The sequence below is a fragment of the Phyllostomus discolor genome, chromosome 7, assembly GCF_004126475.2.
Source record: "Phyllostomus discolor isolate MPI-MPIP mPhyDis1 chromosome 7, mPhyDis1.pri.v3, whole genome shotgun sequence".
Lineage (NCBI taxonomy): Eukaryota > Metazoa > Chordata > Mammalia > Chiroptera > Phyllostomidae > Phyllostomus > Phyllostomus discolor.
Window position 1 is genome coordinate 8076238 of NC_040909.2, and position 21227 is coordinate 8097464.

The window sequence follows — 21227 nt, forward strand, 5'->3', positions numbered from 1 at the left end:
TCCTTCACAGTTTCAAAGAGGTTTTCCCCATGTTAAAACAGCAAAAAAAAAAAAAAAAAAAAAAAAGTACTATGTTTGGTGGTAGTCACTGTTAAACAGTTCAATCAACTTTATAGAACTTTATTGTAACTTCAAGCATATAAATTACTTAATCAACACAAAAGGCTTAAAAAAAAAAAAAACCAACAAAAAACCCTAAGAGCTAGTTCATCTCTGGAGCCGTGAGACCCGGCTGCACCCCCTGCTTTTATATTTCAGTGGTAAAAATGTACTCCGGTTAGCACCCATCTGCGACAGTTAGAGGTTCGTGAAGACGTGTGCCTCGGCTTCCTGGGAGGTGGCGGTGACCGCCTCCTCTCCCCTCAGGGAGGAGGGCCGCTCCAGCGGCTGCGCCCGGGCTCACCGGGGCTCACCGGTGTGAGGAAGGAGGGCGGGCTCGGGTGAGGCCTTCCGGTGCCCGGACCACGACGCGACGGTGCTGTGCCCGGCTGGAGGTGCAGACCGGGGTCCCACGGGGAAGGGTCCCAGGGGTGAGACTGTGCTGCTGTGTCAGAATGGCTCACATTTAAAATGCTGACCGCGGCTTTGCATTTAGATGGAGAACAGAGGAAAATCAGGAAAGTTAATGCTAGTGATTAATTCCTATTTTTTTAACCAAAGTGCTGTCTCAATACTCCATTTCAAAAGTAAAGTGTTCTAGAAAGGTGACACGTTTTTTTTACATAAAAACACATTGAATTTTGATGCACTACATAACTTACTAGACATGGTAAATGTAAGCGGACAGAGAAAATAAAGTGCACCTTTACAATGCATAAAATACAGACTCGGAAATCAGTTTTTAAAATAAGGCAACACAGACTGAAATATAAAAAGTACTTGACATGGCAAAGTTGGGTAGAAATGAAAACATTTCAGTTGAAAAACTACCATTTTTCAGTACAGCAGAGGGACAAACAACTTTTATTAAAGCTCTGTGAGATTCGGAGACGCTTGTACATTTGGCTTTGTGTAGGAGAAAGGAAAGGCTTTCCTGTAGAAGGCACTGACTGTGAGTGTGCAGGCAGCTTCGAGAGAACACGTGTGCAAAGTACAGCCCAGAGGACCGCCGGGCTCCGCGGCCCCCTCGCTCCTCACGGGGACCGAGCCGCTGCCGAGGGGCCGAGGGGCCGGGGCGGCCGTCGGCAGGCCTCCCCACGCCGCCGCTGCCGCCGGGCGCTCAGTCCACGCTGTCGCAGATCTCCTTCACCTTGTGGTTGAACTCCTCCGGCTGGTCTGCGTACACGTAGTGCCCCGCGCCGAGGATGGCCTGGGGAGGGAGCAGGCAGAGGGCCGTGAGCACAAGCGCCCACTGAGACGGCGACACGAGCAGAGACGCTCAGCGGTGAAAGCGAGAACGACTGTATGTAAGTAAGGCATTAAAAAAAAGCAGCAAAACTTTCTGTGGCGACTGGCTTAACACAGGGTGGGACAAAAGTAGGTTTACAGTTGTTCATGTGGAAAATAACACAATGATGAGTAAATACCAGCACAAGAATCAACTCTGTGTTTCGTGCACTTACAACTGTAAAGGTACTTTGCCCCGCCCTGGACATTTCCATCAAATAAAGATTCTGAAAATAAAGAGAAAGACCTCCAGAATTTCACTAACATTTTAACATGCAACCAAGTACACCGTGCCCCACGGACCACTAACGCCAGAGCCCGCAGGCAGGCTGAGCCGCGAGCACACGCTGCCCTGGGAGGCGGGGGCTGGCCGAGGAGCCTCTGGGCCCACTGGTCCCTCTTCCGGCCTCTCCCACCTCGGCAGCGCCGGGGCTCCAGGGCCAGGCCAGGCCCCTGAGAGTGGCAGTTCGCTGTCTGGACGCGCAGGTCTGTGTGGGTCCCGCCCGACCCCCATGACAAGGGGCACCCGGTCCCCCACCGGGGCCGCAGTGCAGAGCTCAGCTGTGAAAGGTCCCTGAAGGCGAACGCCACAGACAGACCGCACCCACGACGGAAACCCAAATAGGCCGCGCACTCACGATGGTCTTCACGTAGGAGTGCGGCCGCAGCGACTGGATGCTGGTGCCGGAGTTGCCGTCTATGCAGGAGCGGGCCCCGAAGATCACGGAGACCGGAATGTCGGGGTCCAGCTTGCCGATCCGCTGCAGCATGGGCCGTTTGGCCCACCCGTAGGGAATAGTCATGTTTCTGAACGCCGTCTCACCGCTTTGGGGGAGAGGAGAAAACCACACGGGTGACTCGGGGGGAACGAGCATCGCACGCCCGCCTCTGTCAAAACAGACTCTTAGTAATAAGCTGCTGCCCCCCTGAAGAAAAACCCGGGCTTAGGTGAGAACGACTTCCTACAGGCCGCAAGGAACCAGCCCCAGAGGAGACACACACTGTGCACGCCGCACGGAAGAGAGGTGCTTTGTCAGCTGAACAGGGATGTTCAGACTCTAGTTAATGTTTAAAAAGTCATCACCTTCTTAATCAAAACCTGCAACCCTAGCTCCCTGTCACTGCACGGTGACACTCCTATAGTGGCAGTGAGGCTGCTTGTCCACTCGGGCGCATCTCAAACGTGGGAGGAAGAGCGCTTCTCCACAGGTCCAAGGAGCCAGCTTCCTGCATGCAGTGGCAGAGCTTATACCAAGGTGAGAAGTTCAAATTAAGTACTCTTTGTGTACTGTTTTTATTTTTAGTTTTCTTCATATTATGACATTTCACATCTTAAACCCTTTCTGGCTGGAGAGAGACCTATCTCCTGGTTCTCCGAGACTGCAAGGGGCTGGAGGGAACATGCCTCAATATGCAAATGAACCAACCCAGCCCCGCCTCTTCCGTTGGTCCAATCATTCCAGGGGGCAACATCCTCCTGCCTCAGTCACCCCAGGACTGGGGCCAGGCAACTGGGGACCACCCGTGTGTGCCTCTGAGCCCACGGAGATTATTCGACTGGCCAGTCCCGCACTGTGTGCCCTGCCTCGCGCCGCCGTTCCCGGAGAAACCTGCAGTCCAGGCTCGGGGCTGGACGCCCCTCTGCTCCTGCCTCTGCCACCTGACCAACACCTGGGCTGCTTCTGTGGCCCCCGGCTGTCAGGGGCTGCCCTCTAGGGCCTGTGACTGTGATACCCGGCTGTCAGGGGCCACCCTCTAGGGCCTGTGACTGTGGCCCCCGGGTGGCAGGGGCCGCCCTCTAGGGCCTGTGACTGTGGCCCCCTGGTGTCAGGGGATGCCCTCTAGGGCCTGTGACTGTGGCCCCTGGCTGTGAGGGGCCACCCTCTAGGGCCTGTGACTGTGGCCCCCGGCTGTCAGGGACCACCCTCTAGGGCCTGTGACTGTGACACCCGGCTGTCAGGGGCCACCCTCTAGGGCCTGTGACTGTGGCCCCCGGCTGTCAGGGACCACCCTCTAGGGCCTGTGACTGTGACACCCGGCTGTCAGGGGATGCCCTCTAGGGCCTGTGACTGTGGCCCCCGGCTGTGAGGGGCCACCCTCTAGGGCCTGTGACTGTGACACCCGGCTGTCAGGGGATGCCCTCTAGGGCCTGTGACTGTGACACTTTGTTCTCTTGAGCCCTTCCTGTGCTTTCACTCACAGTCATGCCTGGCTGAGTGACCGTCAACACTTGGCCAACTCCCGGGATAAATCCATTTTGCTGTCATTTCTGCTTCCCTTACGGCACGAGGCACACTTCTTTCTGGACTGCCCATGATAAAGAATTCCAGTTCCACCACAGGAAGGGCCACACAGGCACAAGGAATCACGAACTGTGAGTAAGTGACTGATGACACCCCTCTAAGACCACGCAGGAGAACACACGGGGACAGATCACTGACAACTGCTGGAACGAGTCACTACCGAGTGCAGACCTGACTCGCCAGACCGGCTGGCCTCCGAGCCCTCCAACACTCCCGGGAGGACCCCGCCCCCTCCTATCCACCCTCCTTTATTAAAAGGACTGAGGCTACAGCTACCACTGAGCAGCTCCCATGGCCTCGCTCTGGAACGACAACGCAGGGGCACACGCTCTCTGCCACCGGCGAGGGAGGGGAGAGGGAGGGAGGCCGTCTCTGTGCCCAAGCCTCAGTCTTAGGTCTTAGGAAGGATGAGGCGCCGCGTGTCTGTGGTCGAGTGTGGGCCACGGCCCACGCACGCTAGAATCAGCCGAGGCATCTGTTACGGATGCAGCCAGGCCCGCGAAGTCAGACTCTCAGACACCGGGCTCAGGAACCACACGTCTGACGGGCTCCCCGATGACCCTGGTGCACCAGGAGGCCCGCGCTGGAGCTCTCCCTGCACACTCCCGGCACCCCCGGGCTCCTGTCCTTCCGCCCCCCCCAGCTCCCCACCAGCTTCCGGCTTCTTTTCCCACTGGTTCCCTGCACCCTGTACCCATATTTTTTTCAAGTCATATTTAAAAAAATAAAATACGATACAATATTGTTTGGCCCTCTTGCTCCTTCTGGCTATTGTGCTCGCTCTCCCCTAAATACTGTCAAAACGCAGGCAGAATCCCTCTTCCACCCACCCTCACTCACGCCTCACCCACTGCAGACACGAAGAGCTACTTAGTGAGCAGAGCTGCAACCGTCACACGAGCTTCCTTCTCGCACAAGCAAGCCTGAGGCGGGAGCGCGGCCGCCGGCCCTCACCTGGGAGACTGCACGTTGCAGTGGTAGATGTACTCCGTCACGGTGTCGTCTTCGAACATGGAGGCGTACTTCCGCTTGAAGTCGGGCCTCAGGCGCTGCACCAGGCTCAAGCCTGCGTAACGGGGAAGGGGTGCTTTAAGGTGTCTGTGTGTGCACATCACATCCGGCTGACAGACCGGCTGCTGCAGGAGGCTCCAGGGTCTGCTTACACAGTGGGAGTTCTGATGAGCACACAGCCCGCGTGCTCAACACACTTCAGGGGCGAAGGGGCCCACGTCCGGCGCCTCTCTCCTCGGGCTCCGGGAGGGGAGCCTGGGGCGTCTCACACTGACTGGGGGATGTGCTTTAGTTCAAAGACACGTGTCAGTTTTCGAAGACTTGTTTTTGTAGGAGAATAAATTCTGTTAAACATGGCAAAAGCCCCTGTCCAGGCCACCCCGGCGGCTCCGACGGCCAGCGGGGGAGCAGGAGCGAGGCCCCCAGAGGAAAGAGGGTGAACAGCAGGGCCGTCCCCCCGGCACTGCTCTCCTCTCCGGGGCCCAGGGCCCAGCCCGTTCCCCGTCCTGCGGTCACTGCCTGTCACTCTAACACGATCTTACGTCTTCGGTGGCCTCCTTTCCTGTTTCCGGAGGAAGTGTGCACCGCTGTGAGAATTCTCATGATGCAGCTGACAGCCCATACCCCTCACCCCCCGCCACCACGTGCGGGCAGTGCGGGGAGGCACCCTTGCCCCTCCGTCCTCTCCTAATTTCTCTTCCTGTTTTGTTTTTTCCGTAACGGCTACTCGTGTGAGTGTGATGGAGACGAGCCCACCTGCGGCACAGACTCCTCAGTGCTTCAGAGGAGGGCCCGGCTCTGCTGGGGGAGGGGAGGTTGGGGCAGGAGGGCAGGCTCTCTGAGAGCACCGCAGGGTGCAGTGTGGTCCCAGCTCAGCCCCTGTGCCCTCTTCGGCCCGCGCCTGTGGTCCTGCAGCTCTCCCCACCCCCAAGGCAGAGGGCGAGCAGAGCCCGGCCTGGGCAGAGGGTGAGCAGAGCCCACAGCCCCTATGCAGCCCTCATTCCACACCCTCGCCCACCCCGAGCCTCTCCTCTCTTCTTGCTCACAGAGCCTGACTCTTGTGTGTCCATTAGGCGGCAACGTGCCCAGGAAAGCAGGCCCCTCCCTCCAGCCAGGGAGTAAATCATGATGGATGGGTCACAGAAATTTGGGGGTTTTTGCTGGGTAAAAGAACTGGAGGCGGGCAGAGACGCAGGAGAGGCCTGTTGGGATTGGACCTTCCAAGGAAGACTTTCTGCCCCGACGGGAGCACTCACATCCGAGAGGACAGCGTGAGGACATCGCAGCTGCAGGCCATGCCCTGACATCAACAAGCTGGCTGCCAGGACAGATACCAAAACCACCTGCCTCCAGATTGCCCGTTAAGAAAGTAATAAAAAGTCTTCTGGTTTAAACCACTTCGGTGTTTAGTTACTTGCTGCTAAAAGCACCTGTAACTGATACAAGTTATAAGAGGGCGAGGCGGAGGCCCAGACCATCACGCTCTGAGACAACGGGGGAAGGGAACTCCCCTGGCTTGGAGACAGAAGCAAAGGAGCTGTGTGCGAGTCAAATGAACTTACAATAGGACCAGGAATGCAAACCAGGAGTCCCCAGGATCTTTGCAGAAAGGGATGGCTTTATCTTCCTAACACTCTGACATTATGGGGTGAGAAAGGCATCCCTGAGTGTGAGGGTGCCTAGGACCCCCCGGTCCGTTGAGTGAGGCTCTGTGACGTGCAGCTGGGCACCATCGGCCCGCAGACGCTCTCCCGGCTCCCGCAGGCTCTCCCGCAGGTCCCCGAGCGCTTCTCCCAGGCCCGGGGCGGACTCCCTCAGCCTCAGCACTTCCCACCTGCTCGGCCCTGCTAACGACTGTAAGGCCGACTCTATAAAGACGCCTCCTCGTTGAGAAGAGGGGTCTGGTGTCCTTCATCTCCGTGCACACACCGGTACTCCTCAGCGGAGGAGAAAACATGAGGTTCAGCGTTTTGTTTGTTCTCAGCCAACAGCGGCGACCAGTGAACACTCCTCTCCTGCCAACCCACAGACACTCGGCTTTCCTCGGGGACAGACCTCGGCACTCACCGAAGGGCCCTGCGATCCGGAGGCCCGCCAGGGGGTTGAAGGGGGTCAGCGCTGCTCCCAGGGCTCGGATCCACACTGGAATTGGTCTGTCTTGATCCGCAAGGTCCGGCCGCTCAGGGAAACCCCACGGCTCCACTAAAATGAGATGGTTGACCCTGTTGGAGAGAGAGCCGGTTCAGGTTCACCTGGCAAGTCCACCCGGGCCTGTCCAGAACTAACATGACGTACAAAGACGGAACGAACCGCTTCCCAAAACCCTCCCACGAAAGACAAGACCAGCAGCGGAGCAGGTCACGTCATGTCCTTACTGCAGGGAGACTTCCGAGGTCTGGTAGGATGTGAGCGGTGGACATCCAAGTGTCCGTGATAATCACGGGCTATCCCTGAGAAGCAGCACCTGCCGCTGTTCAGCTGCTCTCTGGCAGGGACCACTCAGAAAAACCCATCGGCGGCACCTATTTTGGGGCTGACCCTGCGGAAACGCCTGAAGGTCAGTCAGTGCCGCACTGATAAACCAGCTTCGGACACCGATGAGTCATCCCCGATGAACCAGTCACTCTAACAATTTAAAAGGCGTCAGGACTTGAAGTGGGCTCGAAAGAACTTTAACCGATCTTTTCACGAACAGAAGGATAATCCAACAACACGGGCTGGAGAGACACCCCCAGTGCCGGACTGCAGCGTGGGCAACGGGAACGTGACCAGCACCGCCTGCAGCACCTCCCTGCACGGGGCTGCCTCCCGGCACTTACATCACGCAGCTCCTGGCACAGCAGGAGGGTCCTCCTTGCTCCCGACAACTGTCAACTGGGAACTGTTAGAGCAGCCGACAGATGCCAGCAAAACCCCCCAGTGGACTGACAGTGATTCCGAAGTCCCTCTCCTAAGCCACGACTGAAGCAGGAGGAACCAGAAACAGAACAGGGGTACAGACGGCGATGATAAAATGCTTTACTGCCGGCACAGGTGACCTGGTAGTGAGTCTCCCTTTTGACTGCACTGTCTCCAACAGGGAGCCCCGGAGCACAGACCCGGGGCCCAGAGGGCCCGGCGCCCTGGGAGAAGCCAGCCAGCCTTGCACCTCTCCGACGGGGAGGACGCTGAGACGTGCAACGCGACCGGCTCCTGGACACAAAGCGAGTTCGTGCAGAACTAGGACTGAACCCTGTATTTCCTGACCCCAGCTCACTCCCAGAAGCCGACAAGCCACTGGGCAGAAGGCTCTCCCCATCACCACCAAGGACAGGGTGGGCAAATGGCTCTCCCCCCAAGGGCAGGCTGGGCAACACGACAGGAGGATGTCAGCAGAGGCAAAGCGCCCCTTTCTCCGACGAACTCCGGGCCGGCCCCGACACTGTCCTCTGGGTCTCGGAGCGTCGGGATCTGTGGGCCGTCTCTAAGAAACTGCGTGGAAGCGTGCGTTGCGTGAGATTCCCAGACGCGGCGTGCCTTCACTGGAGTCTTAGGAGACTGTTACGTTCTAATAGTGCGTGGAAGGAGGACGGAAGGAAGTGTGTTTGCCTGAATGGCAGAGACCCTCTCTGACACCTGGACTCCCCTGAGGTCCCTCTGGTGCGGCCCCCGCGGAGCTCAGCGGAACGGGGAGGCGGAGGCATGGCCGAGGCATGAGCGGAATTTATGCACAGCCACCTGGCTGAGAGCTGCAAAGGCTCATGTTAGGAAACAGGGTTATCTACCACTGACCTACCTCTTACAGAGGAAAATTAACTCCACTAGGACGTACTCTACCCTAAAAGACGACCACATTTTCATTATAAATTTGTTCCGGGACCTTGCCTGGTCTGCTCTAGGCTCTCACTGACCTGCAAGCCCAAGAAGGGGAGAAAGAGGAAATTCTGAGAGAGGGAAAGTCTAGTTAAGTGATATTTTGTTTCTGCCCTAGTTTTGGCTTCTTATTTAACACGGGTCTGTGAACCATCGCCCCTAGGTAAAAATGCCAGCTTCAGTGATTATGCCAAGTATATACACTAGAGTACGGGACCTTTTTTATTGAGAGACTGAAGTGTTAAAATAATTGTTTACTCCTGTGTCATCAGCCTACAATGGCGCTTAGCACATGGCAGATGATCAGTAAACATCGGGAGTGCTCTTTCCACATTTCCTTTCATCCTTGTCTGTAAGAATGCACAAACTTTATGAAGTATAATAAAACAGAAAGCACAGGAGTTAGTCCAGTCCGGATTTTTCTGGTGCCCGGATGACATTAGAACTCTGTAATTTCTTATACTAATCTTGTAGGTCATTACTCACTAATGGGTAGTAAAATCCATTTACAGAGTCAGAGACAGTCGGATTGCTTTTTAATACAATTACATAATGTGGAATAGAGAAATATATAACAAGTATGAGTTAACATTCCACAAAACTTTGTTTCAGACACACTCGCACACACAATTCTTACTGAGGGTCGGAGTCCAAAAGTTTGAAAGCTACTTTTTAACAGTTCTGCAACACTGTCTCAATTGTTCCTTATTTTTGCTTATAAGGTTTTTAAATGAGACAGACTGTACAGAGCTCTCAAATAATAAATATCAAGTCCATGTTATGTAGTTACACAGTAGCAAAAACAGGAAGACTACCAGAGAAGAGTTGATGGTGGGGGGCGGGGTGTTGTGCAGACAAGACAGCGGCTGGAAGCACGTGGGCAGTGACTGACCTCTCCTTCCCCGGGGACCGCAGCCCGGCCACACGTCTTGCCTCACAGGTTATTATAACCTCGCAGCAGAGCAGGTTCCCAGGCTACCTCCTGGCCTCCTTTTCTAATGAAAAGATGATCTCATGTGATAGGAGTTAATCTGATTTAATGTAAATCGGGATTAGTATAGTAACCCAGGCCCTCCCCTCCTTCACCCCACGGCTGAGAGCACGAGGGGATTGCCAGTCCATGCCGAGGGTAAGGAGCGGGTCTACCCAGACACTGTGAGCGAGCCAGCCGGCCAGACCTCTCTGTCGGGGATCAGAGGCTGCATCAGAGCAGGAAAACAAGGAGCCGGCAGAGCAGGACCGAGGGCACGGCCCACCAGTTTCAAAACACGCGGCATTCCTCTCCAGGTCAGCGGTCAGAGAAGGGCCCGAGCTGGAGGACGGTCGGCAGACTTCGACGCAAGGGGCCATGGGGTGGACGCACACGAGCTCTGGCGCGCTGGCGCCTCGGGGTCTCAGGGCTAACGAGGGCGTTTGACCCAACTTCTGCCAGTTTTCAGTTCAGCCACCAACCAGATATAACAAGAACATTCAGACGCAGAACCAACATGTTCAAGGGAGCTTGCAGAACCTACTTACGAAAGAGGGAAAGGAACGAGAGAGAACCAGATCGATCCCTGGCCGGTGCCCAAACGAGGAGTGACACCCAGGTATTTCCCAGGGCCCCCCAGCCGCTGGCGGGGGTCGGGGAGAGGCGCAGGTCCAGAGACCCACAAGCCAACCACTGCGCCTCCACCTTCGGGTCAAGGAGAACAGCCCCTCTTCCCAGCGAAGGCGGAGGGGGGGTGCAGCCCACTCTGCAGAGTCAGCAGGCAGAGCCAGGCAAGGTCGGGGTTGCGATGGTCCAGAACCTTCCAGTGGAGGAGTGAGGCCCTGCTCGAACCCGGTCTGCCGTACCTCGGGGCGGATCTCTTTGCTAAACACCTTCTAAGTCAATGAAAGCTCCTTAGTGTCCTTTTCTCTATAACAAATACCTGAATGTTGGGTAAGAGACATTCAGAGTAGATAGTCCCACGCTTGCTTAGCTGACACTGGTAAGAGATAAAAGAAAGCATGGTGAAAACTTGAAATCGAGTGTATGTGAGCGAAAGCTGACCTGAATCAGGCGGCGTGAAACCAGCGGTGGCTGGGAGTGCTCCGCTGAGCCAGACGAGAGGCGGCCGTCGGTGACCTGCTGTCCCCGGGTTCGGACTTCACAACCCGAGGCACTCACAGGCTCGGGCTCCAGTGTGCTCGGGCAGGCGGGGGCATCAGAGCTACACCAGCCTAGCGGCCTCCTTGTTTCATTCACTGAACACTGGGCCCCCCAAATGTGCCAAGCACAGGGTTCCTCCCCCAACCTCATTCATGACTTGGGACATCCGAAAAGCCAGAGAATCTCATTGTTTTGAATTAACTTGTATTTAATAATTTAAGTCATGCAGCTAAGCATACAGGCTTGAGGATCCAACATCTTCTCTGTCGAGTCCCACTCGATCTTTGGTAGCAACTGGCCCGTGTGAACAAGCTAGTTATTTCGAGCATTCTCATAGGCATCTTTTGCCACTGTTTGGTGGTCCCTGGTCCTCACACTTGAGCTTCAGCACTTCGGTTTCATTTCTAGAGTCAGGCACAAACGTTCAGAGATCATTTCCTATAAACGTCGTCAGTCCAAGGCAGGGACCACTGGCCTTGGTTTAGACCCTTGTTCTGCCGACCACGTCACTCAAAATACATTGCAATTGTCTTTTATAGGTGATTTTAGAGTGCCTGTTCCCTTCTGAATCAATGAAACCTCTTATTTCTTTAAACATCTCACAGCTGCAAGTGAGAATCTCCCCAACTAACCTAACTGGCAGGCAGCCATGAGGGCCAGGACCCTGAGACTTAGGGATACCCACGTCACATCTCTGAGGGACGGACACCCCGAGACAGACACAACGAACATCTGTTATGAAACAAGGAAGCCCAACCCCCGCAGACAGCCCTGTTGTCTTGCACCAGAACAGGATCCGCCCCCTTCCCTTCCTTTCACCACAAACACTCGGTGACAAACGTCTATCACCAAGAGTGGGACTCGGGGAAAGCAGCAATCCCAAACAGCCCCCCAGAAGAAAATCTGGATTTCTGCTGGAAGAGCAGGGCTGTCAGTGGACAAAACCACTACTGCCTGGCACACACGGGGCTACGGACTCTTCACGAAAGGCGGGTGCGACTGCTGAAGCCGGGACAGGAGCATCGGGGGAAGGAAGCCGCCCGCTGCAGAGGAAGGCAACGTCAGGCACACGAGCCCGCTGCTCCACGCGGCGGGTTCTGGGTCAGCGCACACCTGGGGTGACACGGTGGGCCGCCTCGCAGGTGCACAACTGCACTCTGAAAAATGGCCGTCATCCGAAGGTCGCAGCTGGTTGCAATCCTGGATTTAAAAACTAGTCCAATGGGAGCACACACTGGCAACACGAAAACGCTAAATCTTTTTTTGTTTCTTTCCAAGAGATGAACAGATAAGAATGAGTTTTCCTTCCATTTTTCTGCAGCACTCTGATGGGACCTCCCGTCAAAGAAGTGACAGTAAATAACAGGAAGCAGCGTAAGAAAATCAGGTCAAGAAAGGAGAAGATGCCACAGGGATTCTGAACAAAACATTCATTAATTCAATGACTATACAAACGATTCTGTATCAATAAAGGCCAGGGCACAGTATGCTCAAACGCCTGTAAGACGTACCAGGCAGGAGTATTTCCAGAAGTTTAGAGGGAACTTGGACGCTAGGTGGCTTTGCTCCCGGCCGAAAGACCGCCCCAGGTCTTCCCGGGTCTAATCTTCTGGCTTCCGGCGCAGGCTGCTACCCGGAAAAGGCTGGGGAACACCTGGCGAGCCCGCAGGTCCGATGACCATAAGGAACACCCGACAATGTTCACCTGGGGCTTCAACTGTACACGTTCTAAGTTTAGCACGCAGAAAGTCCCTTCTCCAGCCTTCTATAAATAAATACACAACACGTGTAACGGGAAAATCTGACATCATCATTTCAGCCACTAAGCTGGCCGTCGGCCGTGACTATTTTGGTCTACAGGTCCGCTAGCAGAATCGGTCTGGGAAGGCCCAGCTGCCAGCAACCACCAGGGATAGGGAGTAGAGACCGGCACTGGGGTGCCTCTCTGTGGCCACCGTCACCTACCTTGACGGGTACTTCAGGGAGTAAGCAGCAGCCAAGAAGCCACCAAGGTTGTGTCCAAGCAAGATCATTTTGTCCAGTCCTAGGGCACACCGCCACTCTTCAATGGAGTCCACAAACTGGTTCTCCGCCTCTTCCGCGTCGCTGTCAAACACGGGCCTACTGCTTCTTCCAAAGCCCAGCAGGTCAAAGGCATAGACGGGTCTATTGGTGCAAAGGTCTCCAAAATTCAGTGCCCAGAGTCCAAGCCCTCCTCCAAAACCATGGAGGAGGACCAGTGGAGTCTTATTTGAAACACTGTGAGCAAGTGTCAGTGTCCATATTTTATTTCCATTAGATATATGAACAGGTTCCTTTTTGTATGTGCAGGGGACACCTAATAAAAACAAAGAAGAGAAATGCTGATTAACCCCTGAGAAGGGGAGTATTTTCAGAGCAATCAGAAATTAATATGCCCATTCCTATGATCCTAGCCTTTATTGTGTCGTCCCTGAGTAAAGGACACATTTCACTGGAGCAAGTGGCCCCTAACCAACACATTTTACACCCAAGCGGGACGGTCTGTCTCGGACGAAGCTCACAGCCCCGTGGGTCGGGACCTGCCGGTGAGCGTGCCAGCTCTCCGGACTTCTTGCCACATCTGCCAAAAGAGAGCGCTGCACCTCTAGAGCCCGAGAGAAGCTCCAGTTCACGGAGTCCATTGTCTGGAGGTCTCTATCTTTGCAGACAGTAACAAAAGAAAGCCACCTTGAATCTGTCTAACACTTGAAGACTAGGCAGTGAAGACTAAAATTCAGACTCGGAAGAAACATTTTTCCCCTAGGAAGTACACCATAAATTGAGGGAAGGATTAACATTAGCTTCATTAAACACATGATTGAAATCTTAAGTCATTTCAGAGGCTAGTAGAAAAAAGGCGACAAGTTGTGGTAGGAATCCTTCAGCCTCAGGTGCCACAGTGTGAGTTCAAGTCCAACAGGCTCTCTAGAAAGTGCGAATCGTCATCATTTTGGAGATGCAAACTCTCACTTGCCTTCGGTGCTGTAGGAGCAAATGCTTTAGGTCTCCCCCAACATAGACTAAAGATGGAACGAGTTTGAAATTCATTTGTATTATCAGCTGGACAGCTACACGCTTTAGAGGTACCCCTGTCTGTTACACTCATCTGCAGTGAACAAACACTGGAGCAGGACCAGGAGTTTCTGCCCTTCGTTAAGGAAATCATCCCAGGATTCGTACCCACACGGTGGAAACGCGGCATTCATTCAGAGTATTAACAGAGTCCCCCACCCCCAAGGAAGGAAGGCCCCTAGAGGAAGGAAATGCCACCAGCTTACAACAGGAGGTGACGCAGCATGACGGTGCCAAAGCACACCGCGTGAGCGCTGCGAGCACAGGTGTCTGCACACTCCCACGACCACCACCGGTCACTCGCTTTAATGTCTGATGTTGGACCAGCGGCCGATTCTCGCTCCTATGCGCAACCCTCTTCGTTAAATGCATGAACCGAGCATCAGTACCCTTTCTTATCTCCTGACAGGAACTTCTGTTTTGTTTTTGCACCTTTAATGAGGAAAAAAAAAATACCAGGGAGCTCAAGAACACTGCGTTTAGTGTGTCACTGGGTCAAGTATTGGGGCCACACATGACAGCGCTAGTCAACGGGACACGGCACACGTGAACAAAGACACACGCAGCCACGGACTCAGGGGACTGGTGCCGGCCCGACCACGTCTCCCTTTCCCTTTCCGTCAGCAGCACGTCGGGGAACCCTCCTGGTTTCCCACCATGCTCGTACCCTTTCGGCACCTCGACCAGAGGCAGGTTATCAGCCGCCGTGACCGCCAGGCACTCCACCCCGGGTGTAACGTAGGCCATGAACACAGAGTCAGGGCTGGACTCCACGGGACTGAAGGCATGGGGCATGGGGGGTGGGGGGGCATGCCCCTGCCACGTGAGGTCGGCAGCTTGTAAGAACTTTTTTTCACTTTGGTAAACCACAATGACAACTTTCCCAGCTTTGTAGAGGACAAGATGACCCAAGCGCACAGAGCAGAAATTTACTTTCACGCTCAAAATCCTTGTAAGATGACTGCCCGTCCCTTCTTACTCCCGAGTCACTCGAAGGCACAAACAAGAAAATGCATTTGGGTAGAGAGGGTGAAAAGCATACACAAACACTGGCACATAACACACAATAACCACGCATGTGAACTGCACTGCCTAATCCACGCCCCTGATCGAATCAGAGAACAGCACTGCACCCCAAACGCTACTACTTTGAAGCGTACCCATGGACACCTGGGCACACCCTGATGGTGCGGGTGTGGGCAAATTTCACAAAGTGTCCTCCAGACACAAACAAACGAATAGGTTTCCACACCCTTACACATGAGGATTGGAGAACCCCAGAATCCCAAAACTGGAAGCAATTGTAAGGGTGGTCCCACCCCTTGTGGCACAGGTGAAAATCAGGAGGCCGAGGAAAGCGACTTCCCCACCATCCCGTAACTACCCAACTGCAGACCTGGGCCTGGACCGGGCCGCCTGGCTCAGTCCAGGATTCGTCCCACTCCACAGGCCGCCTGCCCTGGATGGCTCCCAGCCTGTTCTCAAGTGCAGTCTAGGGGCCTCTGGGGAACCTCTGAGACCCTTCAGGAGATGTGTGAGGTCAAAACTATTTTCATAACAATGCTGAGACTTTATTTACCTTTTCACTCTTATTCTTTGATGGGTATATAGTAGAGTTTTCCAGAGATCACAAAAGATGTGAATGCGGTCTCGATGCAGAAGCACGTGGGAGAATCCAGATGCTTTATATTATTAAGCCAGACAATAAAGATATTTGTAAACATGTAAACTCCTTACTACATTTCTGTTTGGAAAGCAGTTGTTTTTAGAAAATATGCTAGCCCTGGCTGGCGTAGCTCAGTGGATTGAGCAAGGGCTGCGAACCAAAGCATTGCAGGTTTGATTCCCAGTCAGGGCACATGCCTGGGTTGCAGGCCACGGCCCCCAGCAACTGCACATTGATGTCTCTCTCTCTCTCTCTTTCTCCCTTCCTTCCCTCTCTAAAAATATATAAATAAATCTTAAAAAAAAAGAAAATGTTATTTATTTTAATATATAATGGGTTTATTATATTATTTTAAAATAATAAATTTACGTATAGATTTATTAATTCTCACCTGAGGACATGTTTATTGATTTTAGAGAGAGAGAAAGTGGGGGTGGGGGGCAGAGAGAAACATCCATGTGAGAGAAAAACAGAGTGGCTGCCTCCCGTATGCACCCCAAACAGGGATGATCGGACCTGCAACCCAAGTATGTGCCCTGACCAGGAATCGAACCCATGACTGTTTGGTGTATGGGCTGACACTCCAACCAACTGAGCCACCTGGCCAGGGCTAAATTAACATATTTTAAATATTTGGTTTTAATTTCTAATATGGTCAATGATAGCTCTTACCTATTTAAAAAGAAAGCTTCTTAGGGTCCTTACTCATTTAAGAGTACAACGGACCCCCAAGACCGCAACTCGAGAGAACCCCTGCCCCCCGCATTTAGGCGCTCGCTGGTGGCATGGAAGAGGCAAAAAGTTCTCCTGCCAACAACTGACACGCCACAAAATCTTGTCTTCGGTTTCAGGACAATGTGACTATTGGACCCATTGTAGCAAACAGCTCCGTTAACGCACAAGAAGGAAACCTTACATTTTAACATTTTCTCTTCGGCTTCTTTAAGGTGTGACGCAGACGTAGGGCACCACGTGGGGAGCCAACCAGCCAGCCATCCTGACCTGGAGCATCAAAAACAAAACGCAAATAGGTGAGGCGACGTTCTTGTTCTTCCCAACTCCCGACCGTCCGACACAGAGGAAAAGCAGAACAGGGAATTTAACGGTCGGCGAGGCTGTCTCTATGCGACAGAACTCACCCAACAGGCGCAAGGCACCCTGGGAAAGTGCTGGCACGCAGGAGCTCCCCTGCAGCCTGTGCGCCGACCAGCAGAGACCCACGTCCACCCCCTCTGTGCGGACAGTCAGACCCGCATCACCCAGCAGAGGTCAAACACGGGCGGAATAAGGAAAGACAAAAGGGCACCCCCCCACCCCACTGCCAGACAGCCTCTCACGGGGGCAGGAGGCGGGAGGGTCAGAGACCGGGAGCAGGCTAACTTCCGTGACAGGTTTGCAACAGGCATAAAATGTGCCTGCCATGAGGGGTGAGAGGAATCTTATCAAAATATGAGATTGTTTTTATAAAAAGGCTCCAAATCTCATAGTTAAGAGTGGAATATTAAAGCCATTTCTTATTTGTACGCCCCCCCCCCTCTTTTTTTGCAGGGGTTGGGGGGCAGGGAGGTGGAGTAAACCTACAGTTGGCCTATGGTGGAAAATTCCAGAAAACCCCTCTCAAGCCAGCAGAAACGGTGATGAGAGTTATCGGCTCACAGCTTCTCGTCCAGAGGAAGAGGGACTCAGGACTGACAAGAGCTGGCGGCACTGGCTCCAGTGCTCTGCCGTCCTCTCGTCACTGCCCCCCACCCCCACCCCCGCCCCAGGGCCTGGCCCCTGTCAGTCTGCCCGGGGCGCGCTGGTCAGCTGTCCGTGGAACAGCTGTGGGCGCCAGCAAACAGCAGATGACAAGAATGAGGCAGGCCCCTGGCAGAAGGCAGCTGAACAAAGACACGAAGGAGGCAGGCCGAGGCGGCAGGTGAGGAAAGGTGCAGGGAGGCTGGAACCGACAGGCTTTGCTGGCGGCCGGCCGAGGAGGGGGTGAGCCTGCCGCTCCTGCCCCGGCGGCGTCAGCAGACTACGGGCTCATCGTGACAATCTGGGGCGACGCAGAGCCCTAGCAGCCACGCGACAGTTAGCAAGGGCACGTGACCGGTCTTATCTACAGTGAGCACTTTCTAGTGAAAGAGCACACGCATCAGAGGAGAGAGAGAGACCAACTAGTACCGATTCCAGGTGGAACCTGCGCTCGGCCGGAACCGAGGCTGTGGCGACAGAAGTGGAGACGAGACGACGAGCCCAGGACTGTTCACAGTAACACAGGCTGGGCGGTGCGCACTGACAACCAGGAGGTCCAGGTCCGGCGATCCAACGCGCAGCGCAGCGAGCACGGTCCCGGATGCCACGCTGTGTGCTGCAGATTGCTGGGAGAGCGGACCTTCAATACGCGCGCCACACGAAACCACTGTGGTTACGTGGCGCGACAGAGGTGCTGGCCAAAGCCGAGGGTGGCAATCGTGCTGCGGCACCTCAGTGTCCTAAACCAACTCGCTGCATACCTTACACTCACACAATATTATGTCAACTACATCTCATGTTACTCGACAACTATGATACATGGTGGAATTCACTCCACAAGTATTTACCGAGCGCTTACTATCTGTGGAAGACTATCCTCATCACTTGGGGCACATTGGCTAATGTAGGAGTGATTACTTCTTAGTTGCTTCTGAGCTTGACCTTCATAGTGCCAGGATTACTTCAGAGGAGGAGTGGTAGTCCGAGCACTTCTGGCGAAGGAAAAGGCACCTGCATCCACAAACATGGGGAGTGCGTAACTGTGTTCTCACAAGTGCACCTGGCTGCTTCCAAAGGCTGCGGTAACAAAGCACCACAAACTGGGTGGCTTGCAACAACAGAAATGTATCCCATCACGGCTGCGGAGAGCGGAAGTCTGAAATCAGCATCACTAGGCTAAAAGTCAGGGGCCAGCAGAGCCAGACTCCAACAGAGGCCCTAGGGGGAAATCCACTCCTCTGCGGCCTCTGAGTCCCGCTGGCCGCTGGTGCCCCCTGCCCTGCGGCAGGTCCCGCCAGTCATCTGTGTCCATCACCGGGCTGCCTCCTGTCTTCTATGTGTCTTCTCCTCGTCTGCCTGCCTGGGATCTCCCTCTGCGGGTCACGTGAAAGCACACCAGTGAATGCACTTACGGCCCATGTTGGGAACCACCCTGCCTGGTTTCAGAAGCTGTAACCCCCCCACCCCACACCCGCCCGTGGCTAAGGCTGAGTAAAAAGACCTTGGGACCATAAGCCACTATAGAGACAAAGCTTATCTTCCTGGTAAGGGTGCTGCCTCTGCCTCCTTTCACTTCGCCCTACTTGGCCCCAGGGTTAGCCAATGACAGGTAAGATTCCTCAAAGAAGGGACGACCTAAGACAAGCATGTTTGTGAAGGGGCCTCAGGGAAGGACTTGGGGGGCTATAGAAAAAGGGGGTGATAGACCCTTCACCCTTCAGCTTTGACATAGCCCGAGTCCTCATTCTGTCTGCAAGAAGTTCTTGGCTGCCTTACTTAAGCCTGAAACAATGCCGGAGATGGGTGTGGCCCTGTGCTGGAAAGGGCAGGTTCCCTAGGGCAATCAGGCCTAAGAAAGAATGCATAAAATCCTGTGAAACCTACTTTGCTAATACCCTCAATTTAAATGATAAGGGTGTAAGCAGGAAATGAGTTTGTTCCCTAAAGTTTTAAGGCCTTTGGCGATCTGACCCTGACTTGGAATAAGCCTTCAGAGTTTTCTGAATGTTATCTATTGTTTAATCATTACTGACGGACAATGACTGATGAGCTTTACTTACACAACCTGTATTCCTGTGCAAATTGAACCCAGTAAAAGCCCATTGAGGAACAGGTTCCTGGCCCTTCTCCTTTGAGAGTTCAGCCACTTTTCTGCCCCAAGCAGATCTTGTCTTGGTAGATTTATTCTCATCGGAGAGGGCTGGAGAGGGGGCGAGGCCCAAGGGCGGAGCCCCCCTACAGGACAGGCCCACCCAGGTAATCCAGGGTCCTGCCACAATTTCTAACTCAATCAGCTGAGTTAAAAGCTTGCCAAGTCTTTTCCATGCAAAGTAACGTTCACAGGTTCCAAGTATTAGAAGTGGGCCCCGTGTCTGCAGACCACTGTCTTTGGGGACCACTCCCACAAACAGACAGCTTGGAGTGTGTCCCAAGATGAAATATGTAGAAACATTCAATAAATGGTACATACCTGACAATATACTGATGACAACAACAATAATTCACTAAAACTATGTGGCATTAATTAGGAACTAATTCTTAAAGAGTTTTAATTCTTGAAATAAAGAGTTTGAACTCCCTCTAAGAGTCAGAGGGAGTTCAAAGATAAGAAATGACAAAGATTTGTCATTCTGCATCACTCTTGCCTCAAAAAGCTAGGGCTACTTCTGGTTGACCTACAATGGGAAACAGCCTCTCTCCGGCCTTTCACTCGACACTGGTATCGTTTTCATCCATTCTTACTGTCTCTCCAGTCTCTAAACACACAATACCCCCCACTCTCTTGCTTCTTGACTGTGAGTGCCCCGGGACAGGCATGTCCCCTTCCTCTCACGATTCATCACACCCCTTGCCAACCTCAGACCAGATTTCATTCAGCAGATAGGGGTGGGCCAAGGCGGCAGGAGGACACTCTGCACTCAAACTTTATTTTCTTCTCAAGTTTGAAAAGCTCCCATTTATATTCATCAGCATCCTCGCCCAGCTGCAACATCCCTGAAGGTTAGGACTCTGTGCTCAGGACTAAATCAGTTTCTGTTCCAACCCCTGTGATATTAACACACACACACTGAGGAGATGAGTGAAAACAGCTACTGCTTCCTCTGAAATGAAGAGGCTGCAGTGAATTACAAGGGCATCACGTGAGCAGGAAGAGCATCTTCTGGGACCGGATGACAGATGCACGCACGTGCCAAAACTCAACACATGAACACTTAAAATGCAAGCAATTCATAGTAACAAAATTTTATACCCAAAAGAGTAAAGCAGGCTGGATCTGATAATTAGCTGGATATAAAGGTATAACAGAGGCTTCCTAGGTTTCTTAGGTGCCACTAATAACATCACAGGGCACAGGAGTAAGAAGGCATGTGAGTAGAGGAAGGTGCTAGGTTTTGGGCGGGTTGACCCAGCATCTGGCTTTTCTAAGCTTTTAGGCTCACCCCCTCCCCATTTCCCTTCCCTGTAAAATTCTCTGGGCATGACATGTTAGGGGCACTCAGTAACATCTGCTGAATGATTAACGTAGCTTACGGTCCGGGTTACCCCTAGTTCAGAGGTGCGAAAACCAAGGTTCAGAAATGTTGGACACCAGGCAGGCCCAAGAACATGTGGCTAGCAAGTTAAGTGATACGAGTGGAGATATGAGTTCGAAGCCCCTGTTTTCTCTGGTGACTACCTCCCCTAAACTGTAAGAGGACTTCTCATTACCCACACAATAACGTCGCATCCCTTAGGCCTGCCCAGGACAGAAGATACTTGCTACTCTAATGTTCTCTGCTGCAAGTTTCAAACCTGCCCCAACGGGATCAGATGGCAAGACCTCGAGGCATCCCCCACAAATGTTTTGTGTAACTTATCATTATAGCATAAATTAACATAAAACACTACTAATGTCAGCCTATTTGCAAATATATAAACCCATTTACAAATTATCAAGGAAAAACAATTTAAGACTTCAGCAATGAATTTGTCAATTTATTTAACAATTTTTCAATTGTTGGAAAAAAGCAGTTAAAAGAATCTCATGACCTTTATACTTAAAAAT

At 53.3% G+C, this 21227-nt stretch overlaps 1 protein-coding gene across 2 annotated transcripts in view; it reads right to left on the reverse strand.

The window, feature by feature from the left end:
- Positions 1-250: 250 nt before the first annotated feature.
- ABHD5 (abhydrolase domain containing 5, lysophosphatidic acid acyltransferase) overlaps positions 251-21227 on the reverse strand; it is a 29224-nt gene continuing 8247 nt past the window's right edge. The window contains exons 2-8 of one of the 2 annotated variants that reach the window (XM_036030454.1): positions 16362-16447; positions 12652-13024; positions 6768-6922; positions 4644-4755; positions 2025-2211; positions 1563-1613; positions 251-1309 (exon numbers count right to left, since the gene is read on the reverse strand). In XM_036030454.1, coding sequence (XP_035886347.1) covers positions 1220-1309; positions 1563-1613; positions 2025-2211; positions 4644-4755; positions 6768-6922; positions 12652-13024; positions 16362-16447 — 1054 coding nt within the window. In that variant the 3' untranslated portion in view covers positions 251-1219. The remainder of the gene's footprint in view (positions 1310-1562; positions 1614-2024; positions 2212-4643; positions 4756-6767; positions 6923-12651; positions 13025-16361; positions 16448-21227) is intronic. The other variant, XM_028518386.2, reaches the window with a different exon arrangement.